This window comes from Nomascus leucogenys, chromosome 22a, assembly GCF_006542625.1.
Source record: "Nomascus leucogenys isolate Asia chromosome 22a, Asia_NLE_v1, whole genome shotgun sequence".
Lineage (NCBI taxonomy): Eukaryota > Metazoa > Chordata > Mammalia > Primates > Hylobatidae > Nomascus > Nomascus leucogenys.
Window position 1 is genome coordinate 63,390,105 of NC_044402.1, and position 16,291 is coordinate 63,406,395.

Consider the following 16,291-nt stretch of genomic DNA (forward strand, 5'->3'; position numbering starts at 1 on the left):
AGTGGCTTCCATTTGCAGTGGGTTCCCAAAGCAACTCATGGCAAAAAACTTCGCCAGGAAATGGTTGTTCTAGTGTCTCTCTCCTCTTCAAATGTCTCCTAGGAAAGTTGGTAACCCTTAGCGTTACTCTCTCAATCACCTGTGGAGTAGTTCTCAAAATGGGGTCAAAATATCACCTGCAGCAGACCTATCAGAGCACCTTGTGATGGCCAAGAGTACAGAATACTGTCCCTCATCCCTTCCTCATCACCCCCCTACTAAATCAAAATATCTAAAAATCTTTGGCTAATATACCCCCAGGTAAAGCCTGCCAGATAAAATACAGCATATCTGGTCAAATTTAAATTTCAGATAGTGTTTGGGACACACTTATACTAAAATATTTTATTTTTCATCTGAAATTTAAATTTCACTGGGCATTCTGTGTTTTTATTTGCTATATATGACAACTCTACCAGGCTGCACACTAAAGTTTAAGAAACTATTCCAAGGGGATGCTCACAGCATAGTCCCCACTGAGCCCTGCATTAGAGGGCTGCACTGAAGTATTGTTTTTTAAAGAAAGGAATTTAATGTCTTGTTGAGTGGCAGAGTATCATAGTCCTCATGACTCCCCATTCTGTTTACTGTGACCCTGCTGCCAGTGTTCAGGATGAGCTCTCCAAGCCCCATAATTTGTGTTCCCAGGATTGAGTGACTTCCAAGGAGGATACTCCAGGCATTCCTTGTCTCGCACCAGCCAGGCCATGGAAAACCCCCAGGTGATCAGGATTGAATCATGTGGGAGCCTTGGAGACTCCCTTCATCCATGTGGCACAAGGCTGACGCCTGAGCAGCCTATTCCTTAACTTCTGTTCTCCAGGTAGACATGGGCATCTTGGCTTTGGACAGCCACTCAGGCTGAGAGAGGTCAGACGCACGTGGGCACATAGGAAGTAGTCTCATAGCTTGATTGACTGGCCCTTCATTCCTCCCACTAATAGCATCACTGCAGTGCAGCAGCCTGATAGGGCCCCTGATTTTTCTCAGAGTTCTTCCTCTCTGATGGTAAAGAGAGGACTTGGGATCCTTGAGATGTGAGAGTGTGACACTGAGAGAACTCAGATGTGATTCAGGAAAGCAGAAATAGAGACTTTCATAGAATAGCCAACATGTTATTTACTTTGCTGCCTGTAGTTGAGGTTGCAAATTCAAATACTGCAGAGACTAGGCAGGCATCATAAATGAATGAAACAGGAAGGGTGAGGACTGTGGAAAAACGATCCACAGTCCAAAAAGGAAGGCCCTTCTTATCTTCACCTGACCCGTGGCTACCTCACAGGAATTTGGGCTCAGAAAATCTGAAAGTCTGAAATTTTTATTAAGTCTCTTGGTTTGAACATGTTGGGACCAAAAAAATGTGAACATTGGGTAGGCCAGAAAAAATACATCTGTGTACAGTCTTAAACCTTTAGGAAGTTAGTTTTTTACTCTGTCTTAAGACTATATTACATAGGGATGAACCTATTGTAGGTACTTCATTGAATTTATAAAGATAACCTCATTGTGTTCAGTTTGATCAGAATTAGATCCCCAAACTCATATGGACCAATAGAAGTCAGATTTATATGAACACATAAAATACATGAAATTATTTAGATAGTAAGACCTATAAAGAAATATCAAGGTGACTTAATAGTCTAGTCAGGACAAGAGCACTTTGAAGAGATTTGAGCTGTATTTGAACTCAGTCACCTTGTCTTGGAACTAAGTCATGACTGGTCCAATCATGTGGCCTTCAGCCCACAGACAAATCATTGAGTTGTTTGAAGAGCCAGAGAGAACACATTGTGTAGGCTTGACTTCAAGGTACACCTTTGCCTTGGAGAGCCACCATATACTCTTGCATTCACCAAAGAGTAGAATTTTAGATGTCATAAGTAAACTCACTGTGGGAGCTTAGAAGGAGGCTTGAACATGAGATACCAGTTATTAAGATGGGCAAATTGCAGTCTAGTTGAGCTGGCTGGAGGAAGAAGAATGACAATGTTTTTATTAGTTCATTCTCGCATTGCTATAAAGAAATACCTGAGGCTGGGTAACTTATAAAGAAAAGAGGTTTAATTGGCTCATGGTTCTGCAGGCTATACAGGAAACATGGAAGCATCAGTTTCTAGGGAGGTCTCAGGTCTCAGGGAGCCTTTACTCACGGCAGAAGGCAAAGCAGGAGCAGGCACCTTACATGGCAGGAACAGAAGCAAGACAAGGTGGGGGCCACAAGGTGCTATACACTTTTAAACTACCAGATCACATGAGAACTCACTTACTATGGTGAGAACATTACCAAGGGGGACAGTGCGAAACCATTCACAAGAAACTGACCCCGTGATCCGATCACCTCCCACCAGGCCATACCTCCAATACTGGGGATTACAATTCAACCTGAGAGATGGGCAGGGGGACAGATCCAAACCATATCAGTATTTTTGTTCCCAAAAGGAAAAAAAAAGAATAAATGAGTCTATAATAGAGTTTTAATGTACTTTGGCAGAAAGTGAATATAAAAGTGGGATGAGTACAAACAGGAGTCTTTCTTTCCAGCAACCTTATCATACATGGGGTAACTTTTTTAACTCTCCTTAATTTCTGTAGGGGAACAGAGTATGTGGTGCTGGCTATGGCTACTTTTTCCATCTCATGACCAACAAAACATCACAAGCTCCACTTCTTTCCTTCACTCAGAACATTGCACATTCCTGTACCAGGTAACTTTGGGGAAATTCATCTACATTTTGGCTGTAAGTCTTATGATTTCACATTTTTCTGTAGAATGCTCACAATGAGAGCACTTTTGGCATTTATTCGAGATTTGGTGATGTTCCTGTATATTTTCTGAAACTGCTTTTTTGAGGTATAATTGACATACAAAAAGCTGTTCATAATGTATACAACTTGATGAGTTTGGAGATAAGTATACACCCCTGAAACCATCATCACCATCTATGCCCCAAACATATCTATCACCTCTAAAAGCTTTCCTCCAGCCCTCTTTATTTGAATTATTATTATTACTGTAAGAACATTTGACACAAAATCTGACCTCTTAGCAAATTTTTAAGTATAGAATATAGTATTGTTAATTTTGCTGTATTCTATACTTTGGCATTTTGCCATACAGTATATCTCTAGGACTTATTCATTTTGCATAGCTGAAACTTTGTACCCTTTGAATAATACTTCCCATTTTCCCCTCCTCCCAGCCGCTACCAACCACCATTCTACTCTCTGCTTCTATAAGTTTGACTATTTTAGATTTCTCATTTAAGTGATATGATGTACTATTGCTCTTCTGTGTCTGGCTTACCTCACCCAGCACAGTGTCCCCCAGGTTTATCTGCATTGTCACAAATGGCAGGATTTCCTTCTCTTTAAAGGCTGAATAATATTCCATTGCAAGTATACACCACATTTTCCCCAGCCATTAACCTATTGATGGACATCTTGGCTGCCTCCATGTCTTGACTTTTGAATATAATTGTGTTAGCATTATTTTCTAGATCATAACAGTTCGATGGTAAAGAGAAGAGAGTAACATGAAAAGGGAGAAGGACAGAATGTACCTTTTGTGGCCTGAGATAATTCAATAGAGAGAGCAATTAAACTTCCAAATATGCAGAGCCCCTGGGAGGCTGGTGGGCTTGGGCTCTGGAATAATCTGCATTTTGTTGGGATTCGGAAGCAGGTCACAGAGGGTAAAAGTGGGAGGGCTGAGGGGTGGGCAAGAACGGTCAGGGGAGGGTCACAGATTCTATCTACCTTCACTCTCCCTAATACATTACTTTTACTTTGTATTTTTCAACAAGAAAAAGTAGGAAGTTAGAAACATAAAAATTGGCTTAATTTCATTCTTTGTTTCACTTTTTAGGTATGGTCTCTTTGTATACCCTAAATTTCAGCCACCTTGGGATAATGTCACTGGCACCACTCTGTTCCAGAGCTTCACAGTTTGGGAAAGTGCAGGTGGTGCCCAGGTAAGTTTTTTGTTGTTGTTGTTGTTGTTTTTTAAATTAAAACTGCCACTTGTTTTCTCACAGCAATTCATTATGCATATCTACTTAAATGGGAATGACTTGCCCTTGAGGGGAGCATTGCTGTGCTATCACAATTTTAAAGCACCAATGGATCATAGGTGCTTGTAGAATAGTTGTTAAACAAATTCCTTGTCACTAATCCAGGGTTAGGTCATTTTCTCCATTGTGTGTTTTTGGCAACCCTAGAAGAGAACATCAGAATCATAAAGATTTATAATCAGGGTAGATCATAGAGGTTCCCTATTCCTTCCTTCCATCCCTACTTAGAGATAGAAATTAAGGCTAAGAAAGGGAAGGGACTTGTCAAAGGTCACACAATTGGTTAGTAGTACAACCAAGTGCAGAATTTAGACTCCAAATGTTGTGCATTTGATGTCCCGATATCCTGATTAATACATGCCCCAGTCTTAAGAAAAAGCACTGTTCGTCATTGGAACACAAACATTCTAGCTCAAGATACCACCCTTACTTTAGTCAATAAGCTAAATTTTCTTCTATTTTTTTCTTAAAGGAAAAGAAAAGGTTCATGTTCAATCATTTACTCTTCATTATTGCAGTGATTTTCTTATAAGGAAGCTTTGCATGCTCACTGCTAACAGCAATGTATAAAAATTATTCAGGGCCACTATTTGATGCAATACAGGCAAAATTACATACACTTTGTCTCTGCCTAGAAATTTGGAGCGTAAGATATATAGATGAAGAAATATGTTTGTAGAGCCTTCAGGAAATAGAATACAAACATATAATAATGTCACAATAAGAAAGTCAAACGTTTGTTTCATATATCCAATAAAAGAAAGATAATTGTGGGTGAAGAAAGCCCAAAAATATATAATTAGGATAGCTAACAGGTAGAGTCCGAAATGTATTTAGTATTTTGTTCTCATTTAATTTTATAAAATGCTTCCCATGAGCACTATAAATATTATAGGGGTAACAAATCTAGTGGAAACATTTGTTGGGTGCCCTCTTATGCAGAGAAGTACCTGCAGGGGCTTAAACTCTGTCTCCCTGCTCTTGAATAGCCTTGTTCTAGAGGAAATAATCTAGTAAAATGAAAATATTAAAAGATGCTGTTAAAGCCATTTTTTGAAATTCTGCAATCAGAAATGCTAAACCTGTGAAAGAAAAAAATAGAGAACTACAACCTGAACTCTTGTGCACTCAAATTTGATCAATCAGAAAGTTTAAATAATAAAAATACTCTTGGAATTGCACTTTTATAGTGAAGAATAAGGGGGAAATTAAATAACGTAATAGCAGCAAATTTAAAACATAAACTTCCCCTGAACTATACCAAAAAAGAAGAATGAAGTAAGAGGATTTATCTTTCCCTATTTTAAAACTTGCTACAAAGCAACAATAATCAAGACAGTGTGGTATATGGGCAGAAAGATAGACATATATGTCAACGAAATAGAAGTGAGAGTCCGGAAATAAACCCATACATCTATAAAGAAATGATTTTTGACAAAGGATGCCAAGACCATTCAATGTGGGAAATATAGTCTTTTCAACAAATGGTGCTTGTACAACAAGATAGTCACACACAAAAGAATTAAGTTGTATCCTACCTTAATTTATACTACTTACAAAAATTAACTTAAAATGAGTCATTAGGTATTAATAATAAATAAAATTGGCAAAAAATTGGTCAAAGATGTAAACATAAGCACAACTCTGTCTCCCAGACCAGTGGTGTCTTAGTCCCTTTTGTGCTGCTATAACAGAATAATAAAATTTGGGTAAATTATAATAAAGAGAAATTTATTAGCTTATGATTCTGGAGGCTTGGAAGTCCAAGATTGAGAGGCCAGCATCTGCTGAGGACCTTCTTGCTGCATCAGTCTGTAGCAGAAAGGCAAAGAAGTCAAAGAAGGAGCAAATGATAGAACTCACAGCCCCAAGTTTTTTTGTAATCAGCACTGATCCATTCATAACCTACACACCTCCTAACACTGTTATATCAGGGATTAAGTTTCCAAAACATGCTTTTTGGGGGACAGGCTTAAACCATAGCAAGTAGGAGGCTTACCATTCTACCAAGCTAATTTTGTTATTATATGACCCCTGTTTGGGTTATCATAAACATATATGTACATAACTTATGTTGAAATTACAAACGATGACTCTGTAGTCATGCTGAGCTACTTATTTCATATTTGCAATCTTCTGACAATATGAGTTAATACATAATACATTGAAGAAAATGTTAAGCACTAGAGTTCTTGGATGCTATGTTTTTCTCTGTTACCTTTGTGTGATTTGGCCACTCCAAGTTTATTTTAGATATGTGGAGAATTCACGTTGATCTTTTTAATGTATTGGTTATTATGAGGAGAAATGAAAAGTACAAAGGGGTGTTACCAAACGAGGCTCATTAGTGCTGACCTCACAGCAACTTCAGGATACCTGTACTGACACTGACGGACAAAAGGTGCTTTAATACAATATAGCATGCTTCTTTATACTTAATCAATAATTTTAAAAGCTACAGGAAGTCTGCAAGAAAAACCAAGCCTCAGACCTTTGCTGTAACATGCTGTATTTTATAGATTTTTAGAAGTAGCAATCTTCGCCTGAAAAACTTCCAAGTTTATTCATGCAGAGATTTTGGAATTGACGTCTTGGAAAGTGATGCAAATACTTCAGTTACTGACAGCTTATTACTTGGTCATTTTGCCCACAAGGTAAGTGCCTTAGTGTGGTTGTTTTAGGCTGTCAATCACAACAAAATTACATGTGCTGGGCCCCCTGATGATCCAGGATATGCAATTTTAATAGCATTCTTTAGTGAATCTTGTATTTCATTAGTAAAAGTTAAAAGAGCTTTTTATTCGTAAGAGTAGTGATATTGATAATAGAACTCATATATACACAGGGCTTTAGTGTTATGAGTACACATAAATCACAAAAGTCATAAGAAGCTTACAGAGTTTTATTTGGTTGCAATTTAGAATTATTACTCATAGAAAGAGGTCAAATCATGAAATAGAAATTTGCCTAGTTCATTATTTTGTATGTGATTCACTAATATGTGCCTAAGTATGGATTTCCACATGGATTTCCACATGATAAAAATCAGACTCTAGATGAATTCTCAGGGTACAAGGATACAGATGGGGCAAAGAGTACTTCCAGGTGGGAAGCACTAATTCCTAAGTGGGGGTTCCTGGCTGCCATTGGTCTCTTAGGCTTCAGGTCTATAATGGATCCCCTGTGTTCTTGTTTTTATTAGAGCTACATTCATACTAGTCATCACATCATTATGGAAATCGTAGATTTCTTGGGAGCCAAGGAAGAATATTCTCTTCAGTTTGTTCCTGAGTGCTTAGTTCAATTGAAATTTAAATGATAAGTTTTGATTCTTATACTTCCATTGAAGATTATTTATTTCATAGCTATAGATAAAAATGTGAAGATTTTAAAAGTCATTTTCTTATTAAGCTACATTTTCCTGGATTTAACCCACAACTTTTCTTAGTAAAATCTCCTTTGAACTATACTTTCCAGGAGATAAATAAGTGGCAGGCTTTTTTTTTTTTTCTCTAAAAGGATTACCACCTTGAGAGATGATTCTTCTTTTCAGACTGTGTAGTTTTCAAGAGAGGATGGTACCCAGATTTAGATTCTGTGATGCTGTAGTACATCAGAGGTCCTTAACTTTTCCAGAAATAACCTTAGAGTAGATGTTAAAAACAAAATTCCCAGCAAACTGAGTAACTGTCTTGGTAAATTAATGTTGCAGTATCTTAATTGATGTTAAATAGACATCATAATTAATGGGAAAGTGACAAAAATTAAGATATGTTATGACAAAAGGGTGCCTATCATGAGATAATCAAAAATAATCACACCCTTGGGGTGTAATTCACTAGGAATGTAGTACAGCTGAGGGCCTTTCAGTCTCTTAAGTAAGTGCAGGACAAGAGTCCCCTGGTGGAAAATGTTAAACAGTTTTGTTCTAGGGGATGTCTAGATGCTGGTTAGTTATACAAATCATAAAACCACATAATTAAAGAGCCAACTATTACCTAAGAGATGATCTGGTTAAACTTCTTGAATTTAGGGGAAAATGGAGGCTTGGAAAGTTGAATGGCAGTTTAAGCTTCATGCCTAGTATTGTGGAGCTAGGACCACCCTGATATCCTGCCACTCCTGGTCAAATATTCTTCAATTGCACATGGAAAATGGCTTTGGCAAAAGACATTTATTAGTGCTCATACCAATGTTCCCTGAAGTGTTTTTCATGAAAAGCTAGCCCTTAGATAGTGTCTGGAAACAGAAGATTCTTTGGTTATAATTATATTTATGCTGTGCTGTTTACCGTACCCTCTATTTCCCAAAATCTCCAACAAATCCAGAGATGTAATGTACAACATAAGCATTAGAGATAATAAAATTGTATTGTGTCAGGGAATTTTGTTAAATAAGTGGATTTTGGCTGCTCTTGTCACAGAAAAGTAACTATGTGAAATGATAGATATGTTAATTTACTTCACTATAACCTATGTGTACCCTGTAATATGTTGTAAACCTCAAATATACAGAATAAAATTCATTGAAAAAATATACTAAAGGCTCTGAGAAATTCTAGCATTAAAGTGAACAAGCAAAAAGAAAATCAATTAATCTTTACTTAGCACGGTATTTTTCAGATTTATTTGGGAACCACTATGTTGCCAGGTGTCAGTTGTTTCAAAAAAAAGAAAGAAAAAGAGGGTGCCTGACCTCTGTAGTTATGGGACTCTGATTTTAGCCTCTGTCTTTTGTGCCTGCCATTCCTTTAGGAATTAACACTTTTTTTTTTTTTGAGATGGAGTCTCGCTTTGTCGCCCAGACTGGAGCGCAGTGGCCCGATCTCGGCTCACTGCAAGCTCCGCCTCCCGGGTTCACGCCATTCTCCTGCCTCAGCCTCCTGAGTAGCTGGGACCACAGGCGCCCGCCACCATGTCTGGCTACTTTTTTGTATTTTTAGTACAGACGGGGTTTCAACATGTTAGCCAGGATGGTCTCGATCTCCTGACCTCGTGATCCGCCCGCCTCAGCCTCCCAAAGTGCTGGGATTACAGGCGTGAGCCACTGCGCCTGGCCAGGAATGAAGACTTTTAAAGAATTTGGCCTGTCCATTGTTAGACTTTCCACTCACATATAATTGGTGGCATACAATTATCTGTGAGTCACATCCTAAAATAAACCTTACTTTCTGGAAGAACTTTTTATCATTAGAAGGAATTTTTTTCCTGTAAGCATACCTGTATATGTGTTGGTACTCTCACAGCCAATGTTACCTTTGTATTTAGATGAATGGAATAATTTTCAGTAAGAATGACTTAAATATACAAGAAAGAGATGTGCTATAGCATGACTATATATCCTAGTTTGGGTGCGTAGTTTGTTTATATCTATTGTCCCAGCATTCTGTCTAATTAACATACCCTTTCACACTAAAAAAATGTCTAATTTTAATTTAAATTACAGTCACCCTACTTATCGAAGTATCTGTAGGTTGGCTGTCTTTGTTGTTATTGTAATTAATTTGAGCAGATGATGCTACTTTAAAAAATACCATATTCAGACAGATGCTGATGGAGTTGCTTTGTTCTTCCTCCTATTTCTCTAGGGGTGATTTCCCATTTTCACTTGTGGATTTGTCTTCTTCAATTTAGACCTTTCATCTTTTTGTTTCCCTAAATTCTGTTGTAGGGCCCCTTTTCTTCTCAATATACTAGCTCTCCCTGGGAGAAATCTCATTTTCTCTAGTGGTTTCAATTACCTTCCACATGCTGATGTCTCCCATATATTTGCATTTAATTCTACCATCTTATTTTGCACTTTCAATTTGCGATCCGTTTTTGGTTTCTGTTTTTTCTTCTTTTCTATTTTTATTTGTCTTGTGTTGCATAGTATCTTTTTATATTTACTCATTTGAAAGTTATCCATTCTGTTATGATTATTTTAGCTGTTGGCCTTAAGTTTTTAATGTGCTTGCTTGTCTTAACAAAGTCTAAATTACATCAGCACTGTTAAACTTTACATAAGTAATGCAAGGACATTAAACTCCTTTAGCTTCTTTCCTTACCCTCTCATCTTCTATGTTACCTTTCTCTAGTATTTGTCCTACTTTTTAAGGTAAATGTTTCATGGAAATACAACATTTATGGAGAAATATGCACAAATCAAAGGGGAATAGCTCAGTGGATTTTTACAACGCAAACCAACCATGTATATGTATACAACTGAGAACAAGAAACAGAACATTGCCAGAGCAAGATCCGGTCTCTAAAAAATAAAAACTAATAATAAATAAATAAACATTATCAGCTCCTCTAAAGCCTCTTCTTGTCCCCCCATTCAACCCTACTCCGCACGCCCTAGCCAAAGGGCAAGCATTATTCAACCTTCTATCGATATAGATTAATTTCTCCTGTTTTTGAACTTTCTGTAAATGGAATCATAAAGCATGCAACTTATTGTACCTGGTTGTTTTCATCATTTGTAAGTTTGGTTATTTACAAATAATAATGCTATAAGCATTATTCTATATGCCTTCTGGTCTTCATGTGCATGCATTTCTGTTGAATATAAGCCAAGTTGTAAAGTTGCTGGATCACCGTGTAGCTTTAGTGGATAATGCCAAGCAACAATCCAGAGTTGATGCTTACACCAGCAATGTATAAGAGGGGTTTCAAAGCTCCATCTTAGAATCTCCCTTGAACATTATCCTGGAGATTTCCTTCACGTCTGTCTAGTATTGGAACTCTTGTTTCTGATTCATACATCTTCTTTCTTTCTGGCTTAATTCCTCATTTTGTTTGAACATACCCTAAGGTAACTTTCTGGAAAAAAAAAAAAAAAAAAAAAAAAGGAAACAATGGAAGGTAAAAGTTCTGAGCTATATATGGAGACCCCTTTATTAGTAGATTGTTGGTTATAGGATACCAGGTTGAAGTTCATTTTGCATTGAAATTTTGAAGGCAATATTCCATCATCTTGTAGCTCCTTCTGGTCTTGAGGCTGAATAGTTTTAAGATACTCAGATTCAGGGCCGGATGCAGTGGCTCACACCTGTAATCCCAGCAGTTTGGGAGGCCAAGGTGCGCAGATCACCTGAGGTCAGGGGTTCAAGACCTGCCTGGCCAACATGGCAAAACCCTGTCTCTACTAAAAGTACAAAAATTAGCCAGATGTGGTGGCGTGCACCTGTGGTCCCAGCTACTCGGGAGGCTGAAGTAGGAGAATCACTTCAACCCAGGAAGCGGAGGTTGCAGTGAGCTGAGATCATGCCACTGCACTGCAGAGTGTGCAGTAGAGTGAGACTCTGTCTCAAAAAAAAAAATACTCAGATTCCAGGATTTTTATATGTAACTTATTTTTTTTCTCTCTGAAAGCTCTTAGGAACTTGTCCTTGTCCCTGGTGTTTTGCAATTTCAATATGATGCACTTTGCTGTGGCTCTTTTTCTAAACATTGTGCTAGATACTGAGTGGGACTTTTCAGTCTGGAAAATTATATCCTTTCCTTCCGGACAGTTTTCTTCAATTATTTCTTTGATAATTCTTTCCCCTATATTTTCCTCTTTTCCTTAAAGCTATGATTATTTAAATATTGGGCCTCCTGGAATGTTCTTCTTATCTTAATGTTCTTACTGATTTTCCATCTCTTTGTCTTTTTGTTCTACTTTCTATGATATTGAATTTTTCTACTGTCCTATTTCCTTTTTTTTTCTAAAAATAATATTTTAGGCTTCTCTTTGTTTCATGGATATAATATACTTATTTTGCCAAGGCCATTCATTATTAAGTTTTTGTTTTCTTCTGATTTCTAGACTAGCTTTGTGTCCACTGGGTTTCTTTTCTGCTATTTGTTTATTGTTTCATCATTTTTCATGTTGGGAGCGATTGAAAAAATTCTGGTAATCCTCAAATGTAAGACTATTTTTAACAATGGAACAGTGAGGCACCAGCAACTTGATTGGATAGTGTTTGTCAAAGAGATTTTGTGGAAAATCATGAAAACACTTATTGTTTCTTTCTTTTCAGACTTTTTGTTAAAGTTTTTAAAATATATTAATATATAGCAAAACTGACTTTTTGATGTACAGTTCTATGAGCTTTAACACATGTACACATTTGTGTAACAACCACCACGACAATCAAGACACAGAAACAGTTGCATCCACTCCAGTTCCTTGCTCCATCTTTGTAGCCACAGCCTCCTCTTACTTTAAACCACTGGCGATCACTAATGTATTCTCTGTCACTACAGTTTTGCCTTTTCAACAGTCATATAAAGGAGTCATATAGCATGTAACCTTTTGAGACTGGCTTCCTTCACTCCTGAATGCCATTGGGATTCATCTAACTTGTTGCATGTATCAATATTACATTCCTTATTATCGATGAATAGTATTCCATTAGATAGATGTAATGCAGTTTGTTTATCCATTCATTTATTGAGGTTCACTTGACTTGTTTCCAGATTTAGTGATTATAAATGGAACTGTTGTGAACATTTGTGTCAGGTTTTTATATAAATGTAAGTTTTCATTTCTCCAAGGTAAATACCTAGGAGTTGAATTGCTAGGTCATATGATAAGGGCATATTTAACTTTATAAGAAACTGCCAAAGTTTTCCACAGTGGCTGTCTCATTTTGCATTCCACTAGAAACACAGGAGAGTTTTAGTTCTTTCTCATCCTCATCAGCACTTACTATTGTCACTGTGTCTTTATTTATCCATTCTAATAGATGCATAGTATATTTTAGTGTGCTCTTAATTTGCATTTCCCTAGTGAATAATGATGTTGAACATTTTTTTTTCCTGTGCTTATTTGCTATCTGTATATTTTCTTTTCTGGGTTATCTTTTGAAGGTTTTTTTTTCCTGATTTTTGAATTGCATTGTCTGTTTTCTTACTGTTGAAACCTGAGAGTCCTTTCTATATTCTGGATATAGGTCCTTTGTCATATGTGTGATTGGCAAATATTTTCTCTTAGTCAATAGCTCGCTTTTTTATCTTTGTTTTTATTCATGCATTATGAATTGTATTTCATGTGTCCAGTTTTCTTATTTTGCTTTCATTTTTTTTTCTTTTAAATCACAGGGAAGTCTGTGTATGTCATCTGGGATTAAAACTCCTAAAAGATGGGAACTGATGGTGTCTAACACAACCTTTGTTAATTTTGATCTCATCAACTGTGTGGCCATTAGAACCTGTTCAGACTGTTCCCAAGGACAAGGTAATTATTTGAATAGACAGAACAGATGATAAATGAGGCCAATATTCAAGTCAGTATTATAAATAGTGGCAAATACTTTGTGAATCATTATCTCTTTCAGTTATAAGATTGCATCAGTAGAAACTGTTGCTTAAATCTCCTAAAAGACATCCTGGAGGTTCTCCCTGTGCAACTTCTGCAGCTCCCTGTCCTCCTCCTATTATGGTGCCTATCACATTCTATCATTATGGTCCTATGTCTCTGCTGGACTCTGACCTTCATAAAGGCAGAGATCATGTATTTCTTGCTCAGAGTTTTAATTATTAGTACCTAGCACAGAGCCAGATGCCTAGTAGGCAGTTTATTGATTAAATGAAAGAATGGAGTTAGATGGGTAGATACCTGGTATAAACTAACATGCATACAACCTTTCCTGAAAGAGCTAAAGTTCAGGTACTTAACGTTTTCAACAGTCCAGGGCTTGATGTACGCACAAAGGGAACCATAGGAGTTCTTGCTCACTTTTTAACCACATCTCAGAGGTGGTAAGAAATAACTTGGAGGGCTCATGGGCCAAGGTGAAAGAGGTAGAGAGTAATCTAGTTGATTGGATCATTGTAAACAGCCAAACCAAGTAATTCAAGTAAATATGCTCTTGTGGTTTGAATCACCAATTTAGATAATTGTTTGTTTTCTTAATTAAATGAATAATCAACAAGTCTCTACTTTTTTTTTTCCTATGTAGGCAGAATGAAAGATTGTTTTTATTTGGGTGGCATCTGAGTTTAGGATTATAGAAATAATAATAGAAATAAAAATGCCTCATAACAAGTGCTTGCGATCGCAATTCCTCAATTCTTTAATATCTTGACTATTTCATATCATTCATGAGACAGTGAAAAAAATCACACTACTCCTATGAACTCGAATCCCTTTTCACTGAATAATGTTGGCTAACCCCCCCCTTCATTTGCTTAAATACCATCTCTTTCAGGCTCTGCTTAAGGACCTAGGGGGTACAAATATAAAAAACACATAGTTTCTGTCCTCCAGGAACTCTTGATCTAGGCACTAAAATAAATGTCCAAGCCCATTGTTGTAAGAAAGCATGATGAACGCAGTAATAGAGGACTCAACGAAGTCAGTGAAGGGGCCGAGGAAGGGGGTCTGGCAAGAGCTCATAGAGGTTGTTCTTGAGTAGGGTTTAGGAAGGTGAATAGAAGTTTGCAAGAAGGTATATGCAAGGAAGAATTTCTAGGAACAGTATACACACAAAAAATAGAATCCAAGAAGCAAGTTGTGCTTGGGAAATCACAAAGAAGTCCGGTATGACTGAAATGTAGAGCTGCAGGTGGTTTGTGGTATTAAATGAAATACAGAAGTTGCAAGAGGTGCAATTGTGTAGCCTTTCATGCATGAATTAATTCACTGCGTGTACTCTATTGGGCTGCAGAATGAAAACATTAGAGCCTCTATTTGTATCTTTTTCATTTTATTTTCTTTTTTGTATATTTTATAATGTACATAATACATTATGGTATGGTAGTATATGTACTGGGAGATGTGTACTCAGTTCTCCTCCTTTAATGACATGAGTGTGTGAATTAGAAGATCACTGCCATACTTTCCTTTTAGGCAATTGGACTGATAGTACCAATGAGTCACATGGCAGTGGTGTTGGGGAAAGACTGCCAAGAAGTGTGGCCCTACAGCTAATACTTAGAAAGTGTATTACTAATACTATTTGCCCAAGTGATTAATTGAGTTTGCTTTTGAAAGTAAATGTTTAAATAAACCTTATAGTAAGAGGTATTGGAGGGGTTAGACTCACCATAGAGGAATGAAAGCTGAAAGATTGGAAAACTAAACCATAGCATCTTTGGTGCTTAGTAATTAATAAATTAATGTTTTCTGCTTCTATTTCCCACTAGACCAGACTTTCTTACCCTTGGCACTATTGGCATTTTGGGTGAGATAATTCTTTGTTGTGGGGATTGTCCTGTGCATTGTAGGATATTTAGCAGCATCTCTGGTTTCTACCTACTAGCTGCCAGTAGCACTGCCAGCTCCCCAATTGTGACAGCCAAAAATGATTGAAAATAGTGCCATACGTCTCTTGGAAGGTAAAATCAACCCTGATAGAAAAATCACTGCCCTACAATGTGGACTATAGACTGCATGAAGGTAGGGCCAATGCTGCACTTATACCTCTTAATATCTCTAGCACACCAGAGCTTGGTAGACAGTAAACACTCACTGTAAAACACCCACAGAAAACACTTTTTTTCTTGCATGAATAGGTGAATTGTAAAACTAGATAAATACGCAATTTAAATCCTAAGACCATCACTCCAGTGAATTTAGTTGCTATTTGTGCCATTGTGTAATAATCTTTCTGTCTTCCAATTTATAGGTGGATTTACTGTGAAGACCAGCCAGTTGAAGTTTACAAACTCTTCAAACTTAGTGGCATTTCCATTTCCTCATGCAGCAATTTTGGAAGACTTGGATGGGTCTCTGTCTGGGAAAAACAGAAGTCACATTCTTGCTTCTATGGAAACCCTTTCAGCTTCTTGTTTGGTCAATGCAAGCTTTGGTCGGGTTGTCCATGGCAGTGCCTGTGGAGAAGGTGTTCTTTTTCGTCGTATGTCTATTGGTTTGTAAGTGGAATTAACTATACTTTTTAGCTTGCCGATGAGCATGCATCTGTTATTCTGGCTGTTGAGGCTTATAGAAGGGAAATTGTTTTCTAGGTTATTTGAAGTATTTAGCTCTAAAGAAGTGAAATGGGAATAATTTTGACAGCTGCTGAATCGTGTGTGGTAGTTTCAAGCTGACTCAAATGGCAGCTAACTTGCAATATCTTTGGACCAGATCTCATAGCCTGTGACCTCTCATTGACATTTTGGACCAATAACTTCTTCTTAAAAAGACTTACAACCAACAGAGAGTTTGAAATATATTTAAAAGTATTATTAAAAAATTCTAATAATGTCCAT

The 16,291-nt window shown here is 37.2% G+C and overlaps 1 protein-coding gene across 1 annotated transcript in view; it reads left to right on the forward strand.

Moving 5' to 3' along the window:
• Positions 1-16,291, forward strand: part of PKHD1 (PKHD1 ciliary IPT domain containing fibrocystin/polyductin) — a 475,332-nt gene that overhangs the window by 195,489 nt on the left and 263,552 nt on the right. Inside the window, exons 43-47 of the mRNA XM_003254164.4 lie at positions 2,632-2,744; positions 3,905-4,010; positions 6,629-6,763; positions 13,178-13,313; positions 15,706-15,952. Coding sequence (XP_003254212.2) covers positions 2,632-2,744; positions 3,905-4,010; positions 6,629-6,763; positions 13,178-13,313; positions 15,706-15,952 — 737 coding nt within the window. The remainder of the gene's footprint in view (positions 1-2,631; positions 2,745-3,904; positions 4,011-6,628; positions 6,764-13,177; positions 13,314-15,705; positions 15,953-16,291) is intronic.